This window comes from Danio rerio, chromosome 3, assembly GCF_049306965.1.
Source record: "Danio rerio strain Tuebingen ecotype United States chromosome 3, GRCz12tu, whole genome shotgun sequence".
Lineage (NCBI taxonomy): Eukaryota > Metazoa > Chordata > Actinopteri > Cypriniformes > Danionidae > Danio > Danio rerio.
This window is the reverse complement of record NC_133178.1, coordinates 9,474,799-9,500,000: the sequence shown is the minus strand read 5'-3', so window position 1 is coordinate 9,500,000 and position 25,202 is coordinate 9,474,799. Positions and strand designations below refer to the sequence as shown.

The 25,202-nt window shown below is 35.9% G+C and overlaps 1 protein-coding gene and 1 long non-coding RNA gene across 3 annotated transcripts in view; one reads left to right on the top strand and one right to left on the bottom strand.

Moving 5' to 3' along the window:
• The window catches only part of LOC556776 (uncharacterized), a 24,854-nt gene extending 530 nt beyond the window's left edge, over positions 1-24,324 (top strand). The window contains exons 2-20 of one of the 2 annotated variants that reach the window (XM_073944143.1): positions 2,523-2,705; positions 2,956-3,303; positions 3,390-3,746; positions 5,610-5,714; positions 5,803-5,898; positions 6,091-6,183; positions 8,731-8,805; positions 9,010-9,123; positions 9,341-9,391; positions 9,827-9,919; positions 12,252-12,335; positions 13,275-13,379; positions 13,736-13,804; positions 20,935-20,991; positions 21,141-21,236; positions 21,465-21,563; positions 22,539-22,557; positions 22,948-22,993; positions 23,123-24,324. In XM_073944143.1, coding sequence (XP_073800244.1) covers positions 2,666-2,705; positions 2,956-3,303; positions 3,390-3,746; positions 5,610-5,714; positions 5,803-5,898; positions 6,091-6,183; positions 8,731-8,805; positions 9,010-9,123; positions 9,341-9,391; positions 9,827-9,919; positions 12,252-12,335; positions 13,275-13,379; positions 13,736-13,804; positions 20,935-20,991; positions 21,141-21,236; positions 21,465-21,563; positions 22,539-22,557; positions 22,948-22,993; positions 23,123-23,140 — 1,965 coding nt within the window. In that variant the 5' untranslated portion in view covers positions 2,523-2,665 and the 3' untranslated portion in view covers positions 23,141-24,324. Of the gene's footprint in view, positions 1-2,522; positions 2,706-2,955; positions 3,304-3,389; positions 3,747-5,609; positions 5,715-5,802; positions 5,899-6,090; positions 6,184-8,730; positions 8,806-9,009; positions 9,124-9,340; positions 9,392-9,826; positions 9,920-12,251; positions 12,336-13,274; positions 13,380-13,735; positions 13,805-20,934; positions 20,992-21,140; positions 21,237-21,464; positions 21,564-22,538; positions 22,558-22,929; positions 22,994-23,122 lie in introns of both variants that reach the window. The other variant, XM_073944144.1, reaches the window with a different exon arrangement.
• Positions 1-25,202, bottom strand: part of LOC141381140 (uncharacterized) — a 693,969-nt gene that overhangs the window by 82,699 nt on the left and 586,068 nt on the right. The gene's annotated exons all lie outside the window — the stretch shown is intronic.

Below are 25,202 nucleotides of genomic sequence, written 5' to 3'. Positions count from 1 at the left end.
ATTGATACGGTGTACGTTTCTGTAAGCATACAGAAAAGTCCCTTACAAAAAGCAACCGTGGTTTTTACTATACCATTGTTAAACTATATATATATATATATATATATATATATATATATATATATATATATATATATATATATATATATATATATATATATATATATATAATAAGCCACAGTAACCACAATATGAACTATTTTTTTTACTATGGTATTTGTAATAAACAACCACCAAATCAACTATAGTTTAAATGAAAAAATTACAATAGCATTTTAAATAAAATTTATAGTAACTATAAAATCAGCTAAGATTTTAAAATAGCTTTTGATGCAAAACCCCAATAATTAGCCTACATAAAGAAGCTTAGTTTTACTTCAGCTTTAGGAGTAAAAGTAAAGTAGCTAAAAACAGAGCAGAGTTTTAACCATTATAACCATGGTTCTATTGCAGAATTGGAGCTGGCTCCTCTAAATAAACACTTTGTGATCTATTAACATAAACATTAATAGGATGACAGGATACAGTTCCTTGTGTTTTTATAAATTTTTTAATCAAAGATTGTGAGACAAAAGTTAAAGAGAAAAAGTCATAGAGCTAAAGCAATACAACAACTGATTCATTTCAGTCATCTATTTATTTTAATGATGCATTTCTGATGTCTATACATTAATGTAATTATTTATTTAACATATACAGTATGCATATTTATGTGTAACATTGCAGTGTAATCTATGTTGAGTGATTATTATTATTATTATTATTATTATTATTATTACTATTTGCTTTTTTGCCTTTGTTACTGCAATTTATAAAGCATAAATAATCCTCACAAATTAAGTTAATAATGCATCAACATACATTAACTATTACTAAATGCCTGGGCTGTGCAATTAAGATACGGGTAATATTTTTTTGACTACAGATGTTTTCATTTGTTTGTCATTTTACTGTACATTTTTATTAAAGGCTCAAATAACCCCAAACATTCTTGGACTTTGATCGTTTCCCTATAGCCAAACAATTATAAAAAGTGTTCAACAGGTTTGCTCATTTGTTCAGTTGATGTGTGTTAACAGACCCTGTAGTTATTTTAACATTATTTTATTTGAAATAATTTCTATTTTATTTTATTCTTAACAACCTCAGTGAAATCACTTAACCTTTTGTATCTATTAGCCAGGGTCACTGTGAACACATTAATGGAAAGAATGAGCAAACCTGTGTGTTTACACACACATATATATATATATATGTGTGTGTATATGTGTGTGTGTGTGTGTGTGTGTGTGTGTGTGTGTGTGTGTGTGTGTGTGAGTGTGTGTATATATATATATATATATATATATATATATATATATATATATATATATATATGTATATATATATATATATATATATATATATATATATATATATATATATATGTATATGTATATATATATATATATATATATATATATATATGTATATATATATATATATATATATATATATATATATATATATATATATATATATATATATATGTATATGTATATATATATGTGTGTGTGTGTGTGTGTGTGTGTGTGTGTGTGTGTGTGTGTGTGTGTGTGTGTGTGTGTGCACATATACAGTTGAAGTTAGAATTATTACAAATTTAAGCCTTTAAATGTCACTTTCAGCTGTATAAAAGTGTCTTGAAAAATATCTAGTCAAATATTATTTACTGTCATCATGACAAAGATAATATAAATTAGTTATTAGAAATTAGCTATTAAAAACTATAATGTTTAGAAATGTGTTGAGAAAATCTGCTATGTATAAGGACACATTAAATAATATTTGTTGTGTTGTCTGCATGCAATATGTATGTATTTAATGTGTTCCTCATGATTTTTAATTTAATTTTTTTCAGAAAAAGTTGTAACAGTAAAGCATGTACCAGTTTGTAATGTTACCACTCCTTTTCACAACACTTAAAAGATGTTTAGAGACTGAAGACACTGAGTGATTAGTGAAATAATCAACATTCTGAACATATACTAATTATATGACCAGTACCTGTATATTGCTCTCATTAAGATGAACAACTTTCTAATTTACAGTCATTAGCTCTGACAAACAGGAAGACTGCTAATTTAGTCTGAATGTTGAAAATATTGAAATATTTGATGATCTAACATGTGTAAAGTAAATCATGTAATTCCCATTAAATAGTGTCAGCATGATACAAAAACATTCAGGATCTAAATATGCTGAAATATTTTAGATATCTTGAATGGTTAAATTTTGTGATTAGTAGGTTGTCCACTAGATAGTGTAATAGTATAAAAATTATTTTCAGAAATCAGTTTTAAAAACAATTTTGCTGATTTATGTTTAAAAATGTACTCTAGTAATGTAATATAGTAGATCATAGTATATTAAAATTTTAATAATATTTCTATTCATAAAAGTATACTTAATAGTTAAATGTATCACAGCTTCCACAAAAATTGTACATCATTAAAAATAATAGTTATGATCTGCTTTTTCAGATCGCTGGAGAACACTCACTGTCATTCACCTGAACTACTCATCTGGCAATGAACTGAATGACATCCCATAATGCACTTCACTCGCACACCAGTTCCAGATCAACTCTTGATTACACATACACAGCTGAAGCTGTTCAGCATTAATGACATGGACTACATGCACACCTCAAACACACACATACGGTATGCTTTGCTTAATTTTGTTTCCCTGCAGTGACTATCATAAAGTGTTTTTGGATTGTCTAACTGTGCTTTGACCTTTGTTTACTGTCTTATTAATGCGTATTTTGCCACCTGCCTTGACCTTTTACCTGTCTCTCAGATTATGCGTTCTATGCTATTTTTTTTAAAGCCACTGAGGAAGCGGTGCCACAAGTGCTTTGGCCCTTTAATGTTATTTGCAGTTTTCAGTTTTATTCTTTTTTTTTAATAGGCTTAGCTGTTCGTGGTCCCTCTGCTCCTCTGTCTGCTCCTCTGGGATCTTCAGTGGTTTTGCCCTGTTATGTTGATGAAGCTTTACCAGTGGAGAATCTGGAGGTGGAATGGAGAAGAGCAGACTCAGAGACTCTGATTCATCTGTATCAAGATGGTGAGAGTCGAGCAGAGGTCCAGCAGCAGGATTATCATGATAGAGCTCATTTCTTTACTGAGGAGATTCAACATGGAAACTTCTCCCTCCGTCTGGACAAACTTAGAGCTCAAGATGAAGGAGAATACAGGTGTAGAGTTCACAGTCAGCAGGATTCTGGAGAAACTGTGGCTCAGATAAAAGTCAGCAATGGTGAGTGAAATCAACTTAAATTCTGGTGAACATTTTAAATCAAATAGCATTTGATGTAATGAATGAAACTATTTGTTTTCTTTCAGAGCGTTTGTTAGTATCAGGATCAAATCGTCCTGCTTCTGCATATGTTGGTGAGGACGTGACTCTGAACTGCTCTGTAGACTCTCACATCACTCCTGAACACATTGAAGAGGTTTCATGGTTGAAAACAGATGAAGATGGAGATTTTCTGGTTCTGCTTTACCAAAACAATGAGATTTTACCAGATTCATCACATGAACAGTTCAGAGGCAGAGTTGAGTTCTTCACTGCTGAAATCCCCAAAGGAAACTTCTCTCTCAGACTGAAGAGTGTCAGGTTTGAGGATAAAGGAGTTTACAGGTGTCAAGTGTTTGCTGGAGATTTATCAGCCAATGCAACTGTAGAGCTGGAGAGACTGGGTAAGGAACAAATATGTTTTAAATGCTCTAAATTTAAATGAAAACTTCTTAAACATTATTGACCCGTATCTCCCAACAGCTTTTATCATTTTATGGTGTTAACAATGCTTTTTGTTGCTATTCATGGTCACGGTCCGTGATTCTGATTGATTGAGCTAGATTCAAAGTTGTTGTATGTAAATTACTCTACAGACAGACTCCGCTGACTGTGTTGCTGACTATTATTCCAGCTATTTTCACTGAGCCAAAAAACAGATTTATTTGATGAAGTTCACCATGTAGATATACGAGCAGCATGATCATTTAGGCATATCAATCATCACATGGCTATCTTAGCAGCAGCCATTGCCCTGTCAGCTGAAATGTTTTCTCAGTCTTTGCCTTTAGAATTTCACTCATGGGTTTAACCCATCTGTTAAGGGTCAAAAAGGACCCATGCGTTATTTTAACTGCAGAAAAAAAACTGTTGACTGTGTTGATGTTTGGTGAGTTTCTCTAAAATTACCCCAACAATGGTTGTCCTTTGGGTCAATTTTGATTTACCAGTTATAACACTATTTTTACACCACAAAAACTACTGCTGCACAAACAAAAACACATACACCTCCCAAACACACACGCTATAATAATTTGCTGCTTTAACTTTTATGAATAATGTCTTGCTAAAAACGTTTTACTCATATGCAGGTGCCTTTAGCATGAGCAAAATACACCCTTTACTTAGTCAAAAATGAGAAACACTGATGAAATACTGCACAACAGATTTGAAGAGTGAAATTAAGTTTAGCTGCTTTATTTTACAGTTTTAGTGAAGGTGGGTCATTTTTGACTCAAAGGGCAAACGGTGTAGACAGATTTCAGGTTAAACAACAGAAGGGTTAAATTCATAGCTCAAGTCAAGCCTCCTTCAATGAGAGGAAGGCTAGTTTCTTTACTATTGTCTATCGTGACTCAATGAGCAGGCAAACTCTGTTGCTATTTATATGGAATAACTATATTATAAATGCAATTAGCCTTGTGAAGCTGCTGCATAATGCTAATGCTAACAATGCTCCTTAGTTGTTATAAATCCATAGTAAACCACAACTTCCTGGGGCTTTTGATTTTAGAAACTGTTAATTTGTTTTGTTAATTTGATTAAGCTTTGTCTTCGTAACTGTAGACTGGCAGCAGTGTGAGGTATTTTTTTTTTTATAATATATATATTATTATCAGATTTTAAATAATTTGTGAATAAGAATTTCTGAATGTTTTGGTCTAACCCAAATTATTAAAAAATAAGAACTAAACAGAATGAAAGCAGTGTGCTTATAGGAGATCGTAGCTTAGTTTACATACATAATATTTTTTTTGAAGCTGTCAGTCTGTTTGTTTAATGCTTGTGTGTCGAGGCCCCATGAAGATTGTCAAAATAGTTAATGAATCATCTGTTCTATTTTAGCAAATTGATAATTTTTATTTGTTAATTTACAGAGGAATTAAATAAACATTGAAAAAGTGTTTTTAAACCACATCATAGGTAAAACTGTTGAGCTTCAATATTACTTTTCATCAGTTTATTGTGACTATTGTGTCTATAGTTTCTCCAGAATCTCCATTTCTCCCATTCTGGAGCAAGATACATTATTAGTTGGATTTGAATCAATGGTAGTTCAATGTAGTTTGCTTATTGCTCATGTTCAGCTGAATATGAAGAACACATTTAAAGACAGTTTATATAGATGAATATTAAAATGCATGCGCATTTACTGACTATGGATTTTTCAGACTGTTTGGGGTTTTGTGCAAAACACCTGCTATTGTAAAAAGTAAATATGCTATGTCTGTTCTGTCCAGTGTTATAACTGATGCTGCCTCCTCCAGGTTTCTCTTCTTTGCACATAGCTGTGCTGTTTTTCAGTGTTGCTGCTGGATCTGGAGCTGTTCTTCTGCTCTGCTCTCTGATCTACTGCAGATATAAAAACACAGGTTTGTTATTAAGTGAATAAATCTGTATTATGTGTCAGTGTAAGTGTTTTATTCATGTGATTGTGATTATTGTGAATTTCCTCTTTAGTCTCCAGCAGCACAATCTCGATTCTTCAGCTTTCTCTGGTCTTTTTCCCAAACATCTGTATGTTCTTAGCCTTCATCCTTTGGGGCTTTACTGAAGGTGAGTGCAGGAGTTTAGTGCTTTTTGCTATGTTCGAGTTAAAAGAAATTTATTAATAATGTTTTCTTTGACTGAATCTTGTCAGTGTCTTGTGCATTTGTGTTCTTTAATGGTTAAGTAGTGGCTTATTGGAGAAATAGCTTCACATAATGCAGTTATTTTTAGTGTCTGTAATGAAATATTGTGTTGCAGGATCTTTATATGAGACCATCACCTGCTCTGCTCTTTATATTCTGAGGCCTGTCATGCTGATCTGGGCTTTGTCCTGTTTGAAGTATCTTCAAGGTATGTTGTTATTTTAAGTTTAATTTTCCACAGAGAGAACAACATATGCACACTGATGGCAGCATTAAAGAGGACCTATTATGCTCCTGTTTACAAGATGTAAAATAAGTCTCTGATGTCCCCAGAGAGTGTATGGGAAGCAGGGCTTGAAATTAACCTTTTTGCTTGGTAGCAGCGGTGCTCCTAACTGCAAAAATTTAGGCGCATCAGCCAAAATTTAGTCGCACCCACCAATTATTGCACCGTTTTATACTAACAGATTTATTGCACTTGAAATCAACACTAATCAAACTAACAAGCAATAAATATATATATGCAAGCATGAGGAAAATATGTCTCAGCGAAATCCCGTTACCACAACAAAATAGATTTTTATAACATAACGGAGTGACCAAAAGATACACAGACCTCTCACCGGCCCTGCACGCATGGCTTGACATGAATGAATCTGTTAACAGTATAACTGTGCTGTTCTCACGGATGGTATCTGATATTGCACTGATGTTTTTTTACATATACTGTTCCTTATTATATGCATACGTCATGTTAATAGCAACACCGGTCTTTTCATGAGTAGCGATATTAGCTAACTAGTTTACTCGGTGCAAGCTTGTTTGCGATGGTGTAGGTGGTGTTAAATTTTACATATAGCTGTCACTTGCACAGCGGACAGCATCTGGCGATTATATGAAGGATTAAACAGAAGCTCTCGTGCTGGATGTGGCAAACAGTTACCTGAAAATTCCATGCCACAGACTTTTCATAGCGGACTTGAAGCCAATGGAAGTCTTTTATCCACTCTTCGAAAAGTTTAGATGGTGGTTAACATTTAGCACATGATCCCTAGTAAGATGTGTCATTATTTGTAACTTTAGATGTCATGGTTTCTGAAACAAAATCTGTCAGTGTTATCTTCATTCTCATCTTCAGCGCTTTAGAGTTTTTCACGGTAGTAGCTCTCTCTGTCATCCCAAGCCAGAAGGCATTGGCTGAGTGATTGACAGCTGATATTTCAGTGCTAGAGCAGTGGGCCAATAAGAAGAGCGTGAAGGCGGGGCAAGCATTACGGACTTGGCTTTGTTTACTGCAGCAAGTTGACAATAAAACTTTAAACCATTTTTAAACCATTCCTAAACGCTGCGTTTCACGTTTCAAGTGCAGAGATGCATTCTGCGTGAATGTCTCCCAAATGTGCGCATGTGGTGAACATTTTGCAGTAAAAACTGGTCACACACAACAATTTTGTGCAGTCGCACAAATGCTACTAAATATATTTTGAGGTCACATTGATAAAATTTTGGGCGCCAAAATGGCCGCAATTTCAAGCCCTGGGAAGTTTCAGCTCAAAATACTACACAAATAATGTTTTATAAATCTTTGAAACTGCCCCTTTTAGGCTTTGATCCTAATTGTGTAATTTTGATGACTGTCGCTTTAAATTCAAATGAGATTGTGCTCTTTTCAAAAGAGGGCGGAGCTACAAATGCCTGCATGTCAGCATAGTGGCAGATTCAAAAACAAGACTAACACCGTATGCTAATGAAGGAGAGATTGTCACTAGTGGGCAGGGCTTTGATGACACGTACAAATGGAGAATGTCAATCAAAGTGTTTCTCCTGACTGTTTTTATCAAGTGTGATTATAAAAAGATTACAACTAATATTTTTTTACCATGAGAAGCTGGCTATAATCACACACTGCTCCTACACAAGTGTGTTTAAACCCCTTATAAAAGTGAGTTTTGCATAATAGGTCTCTTTAATTCTTAGCATTGTATCGTTACTGAATGTTTCTATTGCATTTAAATATGCTAAGGCATCAAATATTGAAAGTACAGAGTACAGCAATATAACAGATACACTGTACTCCAAAAACATGAAAACGAAATGAGTTTTGAAAACAATTAAAAGCTTATTTTTAACTTTCTTTTTAACAAAGAACAGCTAATCATTATATTAAAGTGATTTTTGGAGAGATCATATGACACTGAAGACTGGAGTAATGATGATGAAAAGTCAGCTTTGAGTCACATTAATAAACTAAAATTGAAAGTACATTCAATAAGAAAACTGTTTATACAAAATACAATTATAATTACATTATTAAAACCTGTTTTAATAACGTAATTTCTCAATTTAGAAGTTTTTACTGTATTTACTTTAATATATGCAGCCTTTGTGAGCAAAATTGGCTTCTTTTAAAGCATTAATAAGTCCTACTGTTTCCAAAAGTTTGGAGGGCAGTGTGTGTAGTAGTAATGCCATGAATCTGTACACTAACGTTAAATATAGTACTTTATACAAGTGCATTGCTTTTAAATAAATACCCAATTTATCTACTATAAAGTATTTTTGGATTTATATTTGATGTGTTGATGATCTGAATGTTGATGATCATCTTTGTTTGAATATTTAATTTGGCAGTAAGGATACATGCTGATCTGTGTCGAGAGAAAACTGTGTAATTTAGTCAGTCAAGACAGGATAACATGAAACTGTAATAAGACCGTGTGTAAGAGCTGATGTGTTTCACACTTTCTGTCTGCAGAGAGCCTTAAATCATGGACCAGCTTTTTCACACCAACAACAGAATTTGCAGTTCTCACAGTCATTGTTTATTCAGGTAAATCCACATTTCACACAACTGAGACCAGGTTCATTATTCTGACACAAGAGCTTTATGAAATATAACAAAATAATGACAAAAATAAATGAATAATAAAAGACAGAGTGCAACTCTTATTTCAATAACCCACTTCTTTTCAGTGTGAACTTGCTTAAGGACATTATTGATCTTGTGTGTCTTTTAATTTCTCTATTTCTGTAGTTCTTTTCTCTTATGGCTGGAGAAAGAGAGCACATGAAACAGACAGCACACTTCGTGTATTTTCTGGATTCTGCTTTGGAGTTGTTGTGCTGATGTGCCTCATGTTGAGTACAGGTAAGAGTTTTTGAGTGATTTGATTTCTTATACATGGTTTATACTGTGTAAAAAGCTAAGTATATAAGCAAATATGTATTATCTTCATTACTTTACTAACTGGTTTAATTAATTTACTTGCATTTTATAACACAGTTACCAAACACAATGGCTTAATCATGGCAGTTTCCTATTATGTCTAACTGTGTTTGTATTTATTTGTTTGTTTGATTTTTAGGGGACGTTTTAAGGCTTTTCAAAAGACAAAGAGAGAGAATCCAAACTCCAGGTGAACACATGCTCTTTTGTTTTACTCCATTACTAGTTATACTCCAGTAAAGTTATTAAAACAGCTAACTATTAAACTGTTACTAACTATTAATTCATGCAATATCTCAAAGTGCAGTAGACAAATGTAAAGTCGTGTGTTGCTAAATGCTGATAAATAAAGCACAAAAATAACTGAAATCGGAAGGGAAAAAATAAATACACATTTCCAATTTTTTACCCCAAATAAATCTAAATTTTTTAGACTGTTACTTGTTACTAGCCTTTGTTGCTTAAACTAACAACAGTCATTGTGTGACTAATTCAAAACTGACCGTTGTCTTGAGCAGTGGACAGTATTTGAAATCCATTTTTAATTAATGTTTGTCTTTTCTCTCATTTCTCTCTCTCTCTCTCTCTCTCTCTCTCTCTCTCTCTCTCTCTCTCTCTCTATTAGGTTTTGAGAACATTTGTTGTTGCTTTATCATCGTCTCCTTGGTCTTCTTTGGATTCTTCCAGTTGTTCTTCTCATTTAGATTTGCCTCTCTAGGTGACACTGTTTACTCATCTCTTGCAAATGTATTACAATGATATGAAACAAGTAGATTGTAAAAATGTGAAAACTGAGTTCACTGTTCACTAGTTGTTGTAGTAGTAGACTAACGTGTAAACATCAGTGTGCATAAATGAAGGTAAATGCTCAAAACACACACACACACGCACACACACACACGCACTGAAGACTCCCACTTGTTTACACTTTAACGTGATAATCCACTTTAGACATAGTAATAATTAGTGTTTTTGCAACTGTATGCCAACAATCTCTCACTGGAGTATTAGTAGAGGTAAATTTAACGTCTGGTAAATTTAAAATTTAAATGCTGCGAATAAGCAGACCTACACAGTTCTTACAGCCAAAATGTCTGTTGGGGGTTCATCATAGTAAAGTATCAGCAGATTATAATAATAATACAGTCTTTATTATTCCAATGACTGATAGTGTATGCAGTTGCAAAGTTACTTACAGAACACAGAATGTACAGTATAATGAAGTGCTACCTCTAATTGTAATGTTTTAATAAGTCACTAGTAATAATTTTATCTGGTTTGATGACATTATTTCTTTGTTTAGTTTGATTGGGTCACGTGCGTAGAGTTTGCCCTGCGCGCTTGAGTCTTTTTTAGGAACTTCTTTGGTTTGGTGCGTCAATCTTGTCAATGCTATTTTTCAAAAAAGGTAGTGATTCGCACTCAAGTGATTGCTTCGTAGTGTTTTTATTTTTTATTTTTTCTCTTACAGTCTACGGGTGATTAAAAAGACACAGACATTTCGGCACAATGTCTTCCTCAGTGTGTGACACAATCCTCTCACTCCACCCTTTTATCCTAGAGTTAATCACAATGTGCAATTAATTAACTGCCACTCATTTCATTATCCATTATTAACTAGGGATGTAACGGTATCAGAATTTCACGGTACGGTAATACCTCTGTAGGAATGTCACGGTACGGTATTTATTGAATCATTTACAGGAAAAACAAAACTTTTGAAAATACTCCAAAAAAGTGCCAAAAGTGTCAATGACATACAAATTAGCCATCTATCTGTAAGCTTTGAAACAGGAACTTCAATTTTAATAACAAAAAATTATTAAACCATGTAAAAAAATAAAGTTTCAATTTAGTATTGTTGAAAACTCATCAATTCAACATTTAATCACTCACTCACTTAGATAGAGATGGGTTTAAAGGAAAATTATCATATAACTATAATCTGGTAAAAGCTGGTATCTCTGGGTATTTACAATGTCCCCTGCAACAGAAAAAATCCCTCTCATTTGGGACTGAGGTTTCTGGGACAGAGATATGACTTGGCCCATGTTGACAGCAGTGGGTAACGTTGTGCATTGTTTTTCCCCCACTTGAGAAGACAAACCATGAGTGAGATAGAGATCTCTTTGCGGTACAAGTCAATGTCTGCATCAATCTGAACAGTGTGCTGTGTTTCTGCAGTCCCCATGACTGCTATTAGTCGTATTCCCCAACTTGCAGGCACGTGCACACATAGGGCTCAACCTGTGCAGTGCACATGCCCTTTTTAGTCTTGGATAGAAAATGCCCTTCCAAATCGATCAAAAGTGCCCCCGCGACGCGACACAACCTCCGTCCAGCCCTTCAGTAGATAACACCGCTCTTGAGTATGCGCGCTCAACCCCCCCTCGGCGCTTTACAATACGCGCGAGACAACACAGCTGATCAGAACGCGCGCGACAACCCTGCTATTCAGTACGCGCGCGGCGACAACACCCGCTTTAGGTTCGATCATTTCCATCTTTTTTTCATCTCCGCTACTAGCAGCACACTCCATTTCCGCATTACTGGATCTGTAGCGACAACAGACCGCAAAGGATTATGGCCACGCCTGTGCTTATGGGAAATGTAGTTTAAGCTACCTCCCGTTCGCTTCATTCGCCTGAGCAAATTTTCTCAGAAGACCTATAGTTTTACCGAGTCATGCGACTTCGGTAATATCGAAAAAAATTTATATTGCGGTATGACGGTATTTACAATACCGTTACATCCCTATTATTAACAACTCTGTTCGGCAACATTCTCTTTTTCCTTTCGATATATCATGATGATCAAACATACGAAAAAATACTTTTACCTTTATTAACATTTTCACAAGATAATAGCATAAACCATCATCATGTTTCCCAACAGTCTCTTTTTCATTTCAATATATCATGATCAGCCACTCGAAAAATACCTTTACCTTCAAAAACATACTTAAGAAAACAGCATATCAATTATCATCATGTTTATCAACATAGTTCGATTAGGAAAATAATGGGATCTTGTATATTTTTTTATTATAGGACCTTTTGGTGTTTTTGCTGTGGTTATTGGTTGCATGTTATGGCTGGCCTGTATGCTGTTTTTTCTTCGTCCACCAGCCAAATGTAAGTTAATTCCATTCTTGCATGGTTAATTGAGTGTTTTTTAAATGTTATATGACTAGAAATAATAATAACCTATAATTTTTAGTTTATATAAAGTTTATATAATACAGAAGCTATCCTTTGTACTGGTGTTATTAATGCATTTCGAAGTGAATTTACTGAAAAAGTGCAACAATTATGATGATAATTGTGTTGTGAAAAGTCAGGAAAGTATAGGGGCCAATAAATGTACTTTAGCCACCATGTTAAGATATGGTGGTTTTTAGCTAGTTTTGCCCCTGATTTTCACCTGTCGAGAAAAGGTGATATAATCTTGTCGAGGAGCTCCGTCAGTTCTCATTCGGTGCAGATTATACACTAGTTTTGTGAAAGTGGAATGACATGCATTCACACGTGCCTTCAATCAGATAAATGATTTTTATATTTATATATTTTTGAATGATAGAGTATTATGTCAAAGTAGTCAGAATAATTATTTACAATTATTTTTTTTAAGGGAAGTTCTCCAGGCAGTAATTTAAAATGAAAAAGTCACAAACAGCAAAAGATACATAGAAAATGGAAAAGCATTCCAAGATGTACGTTAAAGACTGCATTGGATGATAAAAAATCAGTACAATTGTAAAAATTAGTGAATGGCTTTAGATCATTTGTTGTAAAGTTATCATAAAAAAGTTAAAACATTTTGATTCACCCAAAACTAAAATTTCTGTCATGATTTACTGACACATTACTTGTCATGAAACTTTTGACTTTTTTTCTGTTGAACCCAAAAGAAGATTTTTTTTTCTCTTTTTTTGTAGTAAAGGGTGAATAAATGACAGAATATTCAGTTTTGGGCTGTTAATAAATAAACAGAAGATTGATCACAGTCAGATCAAAAGCATGTTTTAAGGGTCAATTTTAATATTATGCTGATGGTCGTCTTTTCATTGACAGGTCTCTGCAGAACATGGATTGTAGCATTGTGGATAATCACAATATCAGTTCTGGATATCATTATAGTCATTTATATTCATCTGGTTATATTGGAAGGGGAGAAAGGTATGTTGCATTAATTTTAAAGTTGTTTTGTATAATTTTTTAGTTATTTTTTTTTACATTTAGACATATATAGCACTGTTTAGATTATTATTTGTTTATTTACTTTTTTGGTGTGGGAAAGCTCACATTTATCTTTAATGCAAGATTTTTTGTTGTAAGATTTTAGTTAGGATTGTTGACCTGGAACAATGATGTACATAATGTGTAATATTTAATAAACTTTTTATAGATTTAATAGGAACACAGTGAGTTTAGTGATGAATGAAAGGCCATTTAATAGCTTATTAATAGCTTATCTAGTCATCTGTTTTATTAGACATGTTGTGCTGATCAGAAATGCTGTTTTAAATTGTCAGAGCGCTTGGAGTGGATCTGTGTCATTTCATTTCTTGACGTTCTGAAGATTATCATGATTCTTGTGCAAGGTATTGTCCATCACTAGTGTTGGGAGTTATGCCTTACAAAAGTAATGTATTACAGTAACGTATTACTTTTTTCCTTTAACACTGTAGTGTAAGGCTTTACTAATACATTTTCAGTAATATTTTACTCGGTACATGTTCAGTAACGCGTGCATTACAACAAAATTTTCGCATGCAAGATATTACCAAATAAAACATATCGCAGTTCTATTTCCTGTTTGGGGTTAGTGAATATACGCGTGTGTTGTCATTAATCTCCCTCTGGCTATTGGACCTTTTTACTTTGAACGTGGAATCATTTCAGCCTCTGAGCTCGAGGTCCGAGGCTATTGGCTCAGCCTGGTTCGCAGTAACGTTAAGCCCTAATGCGCTCTGGAAAACCGGCAAATAGATAAAAATGGCTGAAGACAGTACGTTTGCGAGATGGACATGCGCGTATATGGCGTTATTTCACTGACAAATGTCGTTAGCGCAGTATTTAAAGTCAAGAGCATTCATGTAATACGAGCGAGCGAATCTCTTTGCTCACTCATCGGTTTCCTCTGTTCGTGGACAAAACTGCTTGCGAGCTCTCAAATATAATACGCTATTTGAAGAGTGAATAGTACAGTAGGCTATAATGCCTTATCAAGTTTCCCCTGTTTTCTATTAGTTATATTTCTGCTTGCATTAGTTATATTTTTGTTAAAATGTGTTTTATTTGATTAGCATGGTGCACCTTTTATATGTTTAATAAATGTTTTTAAAATAAAATGTATTCTTGACATCCAAAGTCTATTCTCTGTGTCTTTAAGTGTTTGAAACTGGAAATATCTCATCATATACTGTAACATACAGCCAAATATGTTCTGGTTTATTATGTAATATGCGAGTCTATTTTAGTATTTTGGTTATTGTTAATAAACAGTGCACCAGTATAAATCATAATAAAAAGCACAAAAGAAAAAGGTAACACACGACAATTAAACAAGAAAATTTTTATATGCATATTTGAGAGAGCGTGAGAAAATTTGTACACGAGCAGTCTATATTTGAGAGCTCGCAAGCAGTTTTGTCCACAAACAGAGGAAATCGGTGCAGGAGCAAAGAGTGTAAGGTGTTGGTTTAGGTGAGGATTGAACCCGGGTCTCCTGGACACAAAGCTGGGGCTTTTTTTTTCAAAATAGAATTCAAGAGTACAACAGAAATAACTGAAGCCGAGCTTCTAGTAAACAGGCAAAACAAATTAGACACAAGGGTCAAAAAACACAACAGTAGAATGTCACTTAGCTTCTCTAGACAATCTGGAGAACACCGGGTGGTACTGGCTCAAGACTGAACACTGTAGCTTGTAACACACACACTTATATAGGGCAAGACACAGGTGTTGCAAATCAAGCTTGAGTGGTGGCACACAGCAGATGGTGAGAACGTGGTGCCATCCACTGTTCAGGAGGAAGCATGACAATTGGATCCTGTTGTGCAAGGAGACAGGAGCACCTCCTTTTGGTCAGGAGGAGGAATGCATCTTAATGAGTTCTTACAGGAGCCTCTCCTCTAAGAACGGCTCCTGACGTTCCTCTGGAGCTTCTTTGGGCATGATTGAAGTCAGTGATAAGCACTGGGTCCAGTATATCCTTAGCCGGCACCCATGACCGCTCCTCTGGGCCATAGCCCTCCCAGTCGACAAGGTACTGCACCATCCCACGGACCAGTCGAGAATACATAAGTCTGCGTACTGTGTAAGCCAGTCTACCCTCAATGATCCGGGGTCTTGGTATGGGCTTGCTGGGTGGGGAGAAAGAGGAACATACAACAGGTTTTAATTTGGACACATGAAAGGTGGGGTGAATCCTCATGGACCTGGGCAGGAGTAGCCGGTAGGATACAGGATTTATCTTTCGGAGGATCTTAAATGGACCAATATAGCGTGGGGCTAGTTTGCGAGACTCTACCCGAAGAGGAAGATCCCTGGTTGAAAGCCACACTCTCTGACCTGGGCAAAGTGTGGGCCCTGGCCTTCGGCGCTTATTTGCCTGTCTCCGCTGTTGTTCGGTAGCTTTTAGTAAGGCTACTCAAGCTCTCTGCCATGATCGTCTGCATCGGCAGACCAGTTGTGTAGCAGCAGGGACACTGACTTCTGGTTCCTGTCCTGGAAACATAAGGGGTGGGAAACCATACTGGCACTCAAAAGGAGACATTCCTAGGGAAGAGTGGTAAAGGGTGTTATGTGCAAACTCAGCCCAGACCAACCGGGAGCTCCAAGTGGTTTGATTGTCTGAAACCAAGCATCTCAAAGACCTTTCAATCTCTTGGTTTACCCTCTCTGTCTGACCATTGGATTGGGGGTGAAAGCCAGATGAGAGACTAATGGAGGATCCAATGAGTTGGCCAAATAACTTCCAGAACCTGGACGTGAACTTCAATTCCCCACTGGATTGCGCCAACCACTCTCGAGGTAGGTATTATTAGTTCCGGTGTGGTCTCACTGTCTAGAGACCCAAACTGCCTTGACAGTGCATCTGGCTTTGAGTTCTTTGAGCCTGGGCGATAAGAGAGAGTAAAATCAAAACGATTAAAGAAAAGGGCCCAGCGAGCTTGCCTGGAGTTTAACCTCTTTGCCTCTCTAATGTAGGTGAGGTTCTTGTGGTCGGTCCAGATGAGAAATGGATGTTTGGCCCCCTCCAACCAGTGTCTCCATTCCCAATGTCATAGTTCCTCTGTGCTGGTGTAAGCCTGTGAGAAAGACAAGCACATGGGTGAAGCTTGTTATCAGTCTTACTTCTCTGAGAAAGGACCGCTCCTATGCCTATGTCAGAAGCATCAACCTCCACTACAAAAGGAAGCTCTGGATCTGGAAGAGCTAAAATGGGGGCAGATGTGAAGAGACTCTTCAGTCTGTTGAAGGCCTTGTTGGCCATCTCAGTCCACACAAATGACTTGGCCTTCTTCTTGGTGAGGGCAGTGAGGGGTTCTGCAATGGAGCTGAAGCCTCTAATAAATCTCCAATAAAAATTGGCAAACCCCAAAAATCGTTGTACCTCTTTAACTGAACATGGTTGTGGCCAATCCAGTACTGCCTTAATCTTGCCAGGATCCATCTGAAGGCTACATTTGGATACTATGAACCCAAGGAACGACACTTTGGAGACATGGAATTCGCTCTTCTCCAGCTTAACGAACAGTCTGTGTCTCAACAACTGGGAGAGAACCTGCCGGACATGTTGTACATGCTCTTCATAGCTACTTGAAAAAATAAGTGTCATCCAAGTAAACGAAAACAAATCTGTTTAACATTTCCCTGAGGACATCATTAATGAATGCCTGGAAGACAGCTGGGGCATTTACAAGGCCAAAGGGCATTACCTGATATTCATAGTGGCCTGTAGGGTGTTTAAAGCGGTCTTCCACTCATCTCCTTCCTTGATCCTGACCAGATGGTAAGCATTTCTGAGGTCCAACTTTGTAAAGATAGTGGCACCCTGCAGTATCTCAAAAGCAGTGTTCATTAGGGGTAATGGGTAACGATTCTTAATGGTGATGTGATTCAAACCTCTATAATCAATACAGGGTCGAAGACTCCCATCCTTCTTGGAAACAAAAAAGAAGCCTGCTCCTGCAGGTGAGGTTGAAGGGCGAACGAAACCACTGTCTAGAGCCTCGTTCAAGTATTTCTCCATGGCAGTTCTTTCAGGAATGGAGAGGGAGTACAATCTACCTCGAGGTGTGCTTGCTCCAGGTACAAGTTCAATAGAACAATCATATGGACGATGCGGGGGTAATGAAGTAGCCTGAGACTTACTAAAGACTTCACTGAGATCCATGTATTCTTGGGGAACTCGAGACAAACATGGAAGAGGAACCTTAGGTGGCTCTGGCAAGGGGGCTGGAGACTCGAAAGTTAATGGCTTGAGCTTTGGTATTACCCGCACTTCTGTGGTAGGTATGGATATAGTGTGGGTTGAGGGTGATCTGGAGGGATCAGGCTGAGGTCCAAGAAATGTCTCCAGTGGCTCGAGAGGATGGCAAAAAGAAAAATCAGAAACACAGCAGTTAGTACCCCAACTCTTTACCACACATCTGGACCAGTCTATAAAAGGGTTGTGGTGGAATAGCCAAGGGAAACCAAGCACTAAGGGGTGTTCTGGTGAATGGATCAAAAAATATTGTATCTCTTCTCGGTGTGCACCTATTTTTAACTGGAGAGATGTAGTGCAGCGACTAACCTGTCCTGAACCAAGAGGTCTGCCATCTAGGGCTGTAATGGTGAGGGGTCTCTGGAGGATTATGGTTCTAAAACCCAGCTCACTGGCCACATTGATATCCATAAAATTACCAGCAGCTCCAGAGTCAATGAAGGCACTAAGATGGTGAAGTTGGTTGCCTTGGGTGATAGTGGCTTGAACGGATACTCCAGAAGTGATAGCACGGGGGGAAGTATCTACTCTCGCCCGGGACCCCCTCTCCCTGGACAATAGCTGGCTTTTCCCTTCAGTTAAGAGCAAGTGGAGCGGAAGTGGCCTGGCTTTCCACAGTAGAGGCAGCATTGGTCTTTCATCCGCCGATCCCGTTCCGTCTGGGTCAATCTAGTTCTCTCCAATTGCATTGGTTCATCAAGATCATTGGATTGAAGGGGCTGAGTGATGGTGCTAGAATGTACATCAGGGTCAAATAACCTGGTCTCTCTACCTCGTTCCAGTTGTCGTTCTCTTAGGCAATGGTCAACACGGATGGCAACATCAATGAGAGACTCAAGATCTGGTGCAGGATCTCTAAAGGCCAGTTCATCCGTTAATTCAGAGGACAAGGCATGGTGAAAAGTGGCCTTTAGTGCTCGCTGGCCCCATCCACTCTCTGAGGCCAGGGTTCTGAACTCGATAGAAAATTCTGCCACACTCCTCTCACCCTGAGAGAGTTGAAGCAGGCGATAACTCACATCTCCTTTACTGGCTGGATGTTGGAAGACCTTCTTCATCTCTGCAATAAAACTGGTACTGTTGCTGGTAAGGGGAGATTTCTGGTCCCATAAAGATGTGGCCCAATTTAAGGCTTTGCCAGTAAGTAGAGTGATGATATATGCTACCTTACTGTTCTCTGTGGGAAAGCTGCTGGGTTGCAATTGAAAGGCCAGCGTGCACTGGGTGACAAACCCTCGACACCTCTCTGGGTCTCCATCAAATCTCTCTGGTGCTGGTAACTTGGGCTCAGATGAAGCAACAAAAACTGTTGGAGGAATGGCTACTGGTTGGCTTCCTTGAGAAGTTAAACGTTGAGGATTTAGTAACTGGAGGATCTCACCAAGAATCTGCTCATGGTTCTGGATAGTGGTTGCTTGATCAGACAAAGCAGACAGAATACGATCAACATTGGAAGGTGGTGAGGCTTCTCCTGCTGGGTTCACTTCCATGGTTCAGTCTTGCTGTAAGGTGTTGGTTTAGGTGAGGATTGAACCCGGGTCTCCTGGACACAAAGCTGGGGCTTTTCCCATTTGAGCTAACTCCTCACTAGATGAACCCAAGAGCAGAAGAATAATAAGGGAACTTGAGGCCTTGGTTTCAGAAAAAATAAACAGATGAGTTTTACTATAAAAATAGAATTCAAAAGTACAACAGAAATAACTGAAGCCGAGCTTCTAGTAAACAGGCAAAACAAATTAGACACAAGGGTCAAAAAACACAACAGTAGAATGTCACTTAGCTTCTCTAGACAATCTGGAGAACACCGGGTGGTACTGGCTCAAGACTGAACACTGTAGCTTGTAACACACACACTTATATAGGGCAAGACACAGGTGTTGCAAATCAAGCTTGAGTGGTGGCACACAGCAGATGGTGAGAACGTGGAGCCATCCACTGTTCAGGAGGAAGCATGACAATTGGATCCTGTTGTGCAAGGAGACAGGAGCACCTCCTTCTGGTCAGGAGGAGGAATGCAGCTTAATGAGTTCTTACAAAGAGATTCACTCGCTCGTATTATATGAATGTGCTCTTGACTTGTAATACCGCGCTCATGACATTTGTCAGTGAAATAACGCCATACGCGCATTACTTAGATTTTGTCCTATATAAGGACAAGAAGAACATTATTGTCAAATGCAACCTTTGTAAAAACCTGAGAGAATTATCGACATTGAGAATTAGCACTAGCAATTTAAAAAAAAAACTCTGGAGCATTGCTATGCGTCCACTCCACTTACAGCGAAGAGAAAGACAACGGAGGACGAGAGTGATAAGCCAAAGCAGCAGTTTTTCTCGGTCAGTGGATTAATTTTGTCTTTTTAGAATCATATAGATCTCTGTTTTATCTGCTTTCTTTTTAAGCAGTTAGGTAATGTTTAACCTATATGTTCAATTCTATGACCTAAAATGAGTGAGGTTTAGGGGTTGGTCCTCTAATTGCATTTTATACTGAGAAAGCTGTTCCTCATGCTCACTTTATGCATGACAGTTTTGTGTTGTAAGCCACTCGAATTTGAAGTGATTAAAATAATGGCAATAATAATAAAAGAAAAAAAAATCTGCATCTTTTCATGACATCGTTTTCTACTGGGTGTAAAATGCTCTGCAGTACACTTCAGTACTCATGTTAGAATGTTAAGTCTTAATTCTGTAGTTATTTTGGTGAAAGTAACTAAAAAGTAATATAAGAGTAATGTAACATATTAAGTTCTGAGACAGCAATATTGTAAGGGTTTACGGTTGTATAACAGTAACAAGTAATCTGTGATATATTACAGTTTGGAAGTATCTTGCACAACACTGTCCATCACTGACTTATAATGCTTCATCAAGTAGGAGTACAGAATAAATGTGCTAAACTAAACCCACATTAATGATGTCAGTTTGACCTGCATGTTTGAATTACACTATTAGTGACATTATTTTGTACATTACATTGTGTTTTAGAGACAATTTACATGATATGCTCATACTTTTCTCTCTGATTTCATAATCCATAATACAGAATTGATTTACTACCAATAAATTGTTAAAATATTGTCTAGGCCTTTTGATTTATTACTATTGTTGTTGTTGTCATAAAAAAAAAAAAATATTTGTCTTTTTCTCATGCTAGAATAGAAAAGATCCCAAAATAAAGTCATATTTTCTGCTCATTCATCTGAGTTTTGTTTTTAACAATAAAACATCATTCAGAAAAACGGAGACCACGACGACAGCAGACTGAGGCGAGTGAGCAAGGATCAAACACATGTAATCATTCACTGATCAATAATTTATTTTCAGTAATCATCTATGCATTTATTGTGGCATAAAGCCGGTTTAATAGAACTGAAAATAGAAGAGATCTGTGTCATTAATGCAACATTTAATCATTTACCTTTTTTGTGTGTTTGTTTCAGTGTCTCTTTGTAAGGAGATCATGTACATGTTTGGAGCAGTTGGTGTTGTTTTGTTGAACTCTGTTTCACTGACAGCAGAACTCATCCTGAAAGCACGTGAGTCAATATCATATTTAAAATGATTATATGATTGTGTATGTGTGTGCATTTTTATGGCATATATATTTAACCTAACTGTTATTATAAAACAACTTGATCTAATACAAAATCTTGCTGAAAATGAGCAGAACACAGATTAGTTACATATTAAATAGTTAACCAATTTGCTGTGAGATATCCTGCATGCATGTTTCTCATAACTCTTCTTTAATTGTAATACTTTAGTAAATGGAGAGCGTGTCATTGAAGATCTGAGAGTCATCGTCTTCCCTTCTGAATCTGCTTTTGCCTTTTATTGGCTGCTGTTACAAATGCACGCTCACTGTAAGTCTATTTTAATATCTTGTGTTTGACAATCTTTTTTTTTCGTTATTGCCTTTACAACAGTTGAGTTATTCATTATTTTTAACTGAAAAAATAATATTTAACATTTTTAATGTAAAATTATTTGTAGGGTATTTTTTCATCATCTGTTATTGAACTATGTTGTACTATGCTTTTATGTATATTGATCTTACAATAAAATAGCCATAAGTTGCTGATGTAGAAATAAACAAATGTTTACCTTTACTGCTGTACATGACACATGGAAGAAATGGCTAGTAACAGAGAGAAAGGTTTTGATGTCTGTTTTTAGGTGAAACAGACTAGTAAACTAGTAGTATTTAAATGCATCCGCATTTAATAAACATTAACTCATAAAATAAAAAAATATTTTGGCATAATTTTCTTATTCTCATTAAGTTGACACTTGTTTTCTGTTGATATTATATTATCATGTTAATATTTTAAATATTATAAAGCTCAGTGTAAAGTATCAAGTATATCTTGAATGTTCAGTCAAGTAGTCAGAAGCCAGTTACTCTTTAAAAATGAACATCACAAACTAATAATGTAGTAAAGTGATAAGGTACACACTTAATGTTGATCATATAATATAATATAATATAATATAATATAATATAATATAATATAATATAATATAATATAATATAATATAATATATTTTAATATAATATAATATAATATAATATAATATAATATAATATAATAGCTAATATAATGTAATTATATTGGTCTTATTTATTTATCGCTGACTTGTTTGTCTGTAATGTACTGTAAATACTGTACTCTATTAATTTAGACAATGTATCTAAACTACAAACAGTAAATCTTGGGGCAGAGATCAGGGTTTCATAATGCAGTCTGAAAATGGACAAACATTCAATAAAATATGCATTTAAACTTCTGATCAGTTGTTTATTAACTATTTTGTCTGTATTGTCTTCTATCACATAGGGAAAGATCTTAGATCAGGGTAAGTTCAGATTTTTATTTGTCACAGCTCTCATGGTATGCATGTATGATTATATACATATGGTATAATTAAAAACAGGTTGTTAATTTATTGGAAAACTAAGACAAGTATGTTGTGTGCATTGTTTTCACATGTTTCAGGTTTTGTCCTCAAACTGCTTGTATCTGTGCAATAACTGAAATCATTTAGCGTAGTGAAATAGCGCTGTAATCCGCTCAAAACCTGCTGGAACTACTTTATCTGTGTGTTTAACCTAAAAAATAATGACACCTTGGAATACTCAACAGCCAATCAGAATCAATTCAACTGTCCTGTAGTATAAATGCGTATAACACACACTCAGCTTTTTCTGTTTCATTGTTCAATCCGTAGTTTTGTTTTGTAATACAGATCTGCAGATAGTCAAAGGAACAACGCTGAAAGACTTCAACTCATGGTAATATAATATTATATCTCATGTATCAGCTGATCTGCAGTATGCAGTAAGGGTTTGTCATCTTAGTGTGGAGTGATGTGAGTACAGATGTGCTGATGACATAATAACAATGTTTTGTTTTGTACACAGAGAACAACAGCACTGTGAAATGGAGATTCTGTCTGCACTTGATTCTGCTTCTCCAGATTGACAAATAAATCAATTGTGGTACATTTTTTACAACTGTGTCTGTTAATTTATTCATCTTTAACTGTGTATTAGATAAAATGAGGGATCTTTTTGTCCATGTTTGAGACTACAGCATTGATCAGTAACTTTTTTGTTCATGTTTGTGTCTCTAATTTTGATTGAATATTTGTCCATCGGGTTTTCTGTTCTGTCAAACGAAGGAAAAGTTTAAGATTTTGACTGTGGCAGATTTTTGTTGTCTATGCAGTAATTTTTGTGTATAATATTTCAAATTAACACTTTCTCAGCATCTGATCAGCTCCTGTCTTCAAGAGTACGTCAACTCTCTCTCTCTCTCTCTTTCACGCCAGACCTGATCAAACTGTATATTGTGTTTATTTTTATTTCTTTATTCAATTCAATTCAATTCAGCTTTATTTGTAAAGCGCTTTTACAATGTAGATTGTGTCAAAGCAGCTTCACATAAATGGTCATAGTAACTGGATCAGTGTAGTTCAGTTTTTAGTGTTTCAGTTCAGTTCAGTTTAGCTCAGTTCAGTGTGATTTAAAATAATTACTGAGAGTCCAAACACTGAAGAGCAAATTCATCGATGTGTAGCTCTACAGATCCTGAACCATGCAAGCCAGTGGCGACAGCGGAGAGGGAAAAAAACTTCAATAGAAGAGTGAAGGAAAAAACCTTAAGAGAAAACAGAATCAGTTGGGCACTTCATACTTTATTGGTATATAAAGCAGAACTAATTGATTTATTGTTTATTTAAAATGATTGTTCTTGTACTGTCTGTTATTTACAGTTTTATTTAAATGGTGATGTATTCATCTTTGAGTTTATTAGATATAAATAATAATAATAAATGTACATTTTTAAAAATATTTTGAAATGTGTTTTGTAAGTATTTGTGGATATTGCTTTAAAATCAGGCATTGTTTATGTTTGTCTGATTCTGATGATGACGGTGAAGTTTATCAGAACTGACTGCCAAATGTTAATCTGTGCAACAGCAGTATATGTGTATAATATTTCAAATAAGCATCGGTTTTGTAAAGTGTTTTGACTGTAAGTTCTTGTAAGTGCAGTTCAGTATGTTGACTGTATAGAAATGAAGACTGTAAATATGAAAATAAAGCTGTTACATTTCTCATATTTGTCTTTAGTTTCGTTCTGTTTATAATTTCTGTTCATACAACAATAATAGCAGATTTACAAAGCTCAGTATTGATATACTGTAAACTGCCTCAGTGCAAAAACACTTGATGGATCAACGTCAGCTCGTCCTCTGAGCTGAACATCTCTGCTGAAACTGGATTATAGAAAAGCTGCTGGTAAGTGCTGAACTCAATTCTGAACTCAAATCTTTAACATTTCAGAAAACTGAATTTGTTGTGTTTATAAATGTACAGAGTCGCCACTAGAAGGCAGTATAACAATGAGTGTGAAGTTAGTTGAGGAGAAAAGAGAAAACTGTTTGTGTTCTGCTACTTTATTTCTAATGCAGGTTCAGATAATACATTTAGTGATGAGGATATCGATTACAGTTCCTTTACTGGCTCTGTGCTGAAACTGGATTACAGAAAAGTTGCTGGTAAGTGTGGACTCAAATCTGAACTCAATTCTTTAAAACACTTCAGAACATTGTTTTGACTTACAATTTATAAACAGATTTCAGTGTTTGTTAATTAAGAATCAGGATGAGATCAGTTTATGTGCTTAATGTGGATGTTACTATGAGCTGCTCTGAATGAACAACAGTTATCTAACTGCTGAGGCTACGACAACTAAAATCCCATATCAAATCTCATATAAGATCACCTCTTTTCTCCCCTACTCACGACGTGACAACCTCAAAACATTATTATTTATGAGTGTGCCTCCCACAGGTGAGAGGGCTTGATAACCACTTGTGGAAAACACTTTCATCTTTCTGACACTTCCACCATTGTTTTTGCACATTTGCATCTGACACATTTCATATTAAAAATTCAATTTAAAAAAAATTAATTTAAAAAACACTGCATTTAT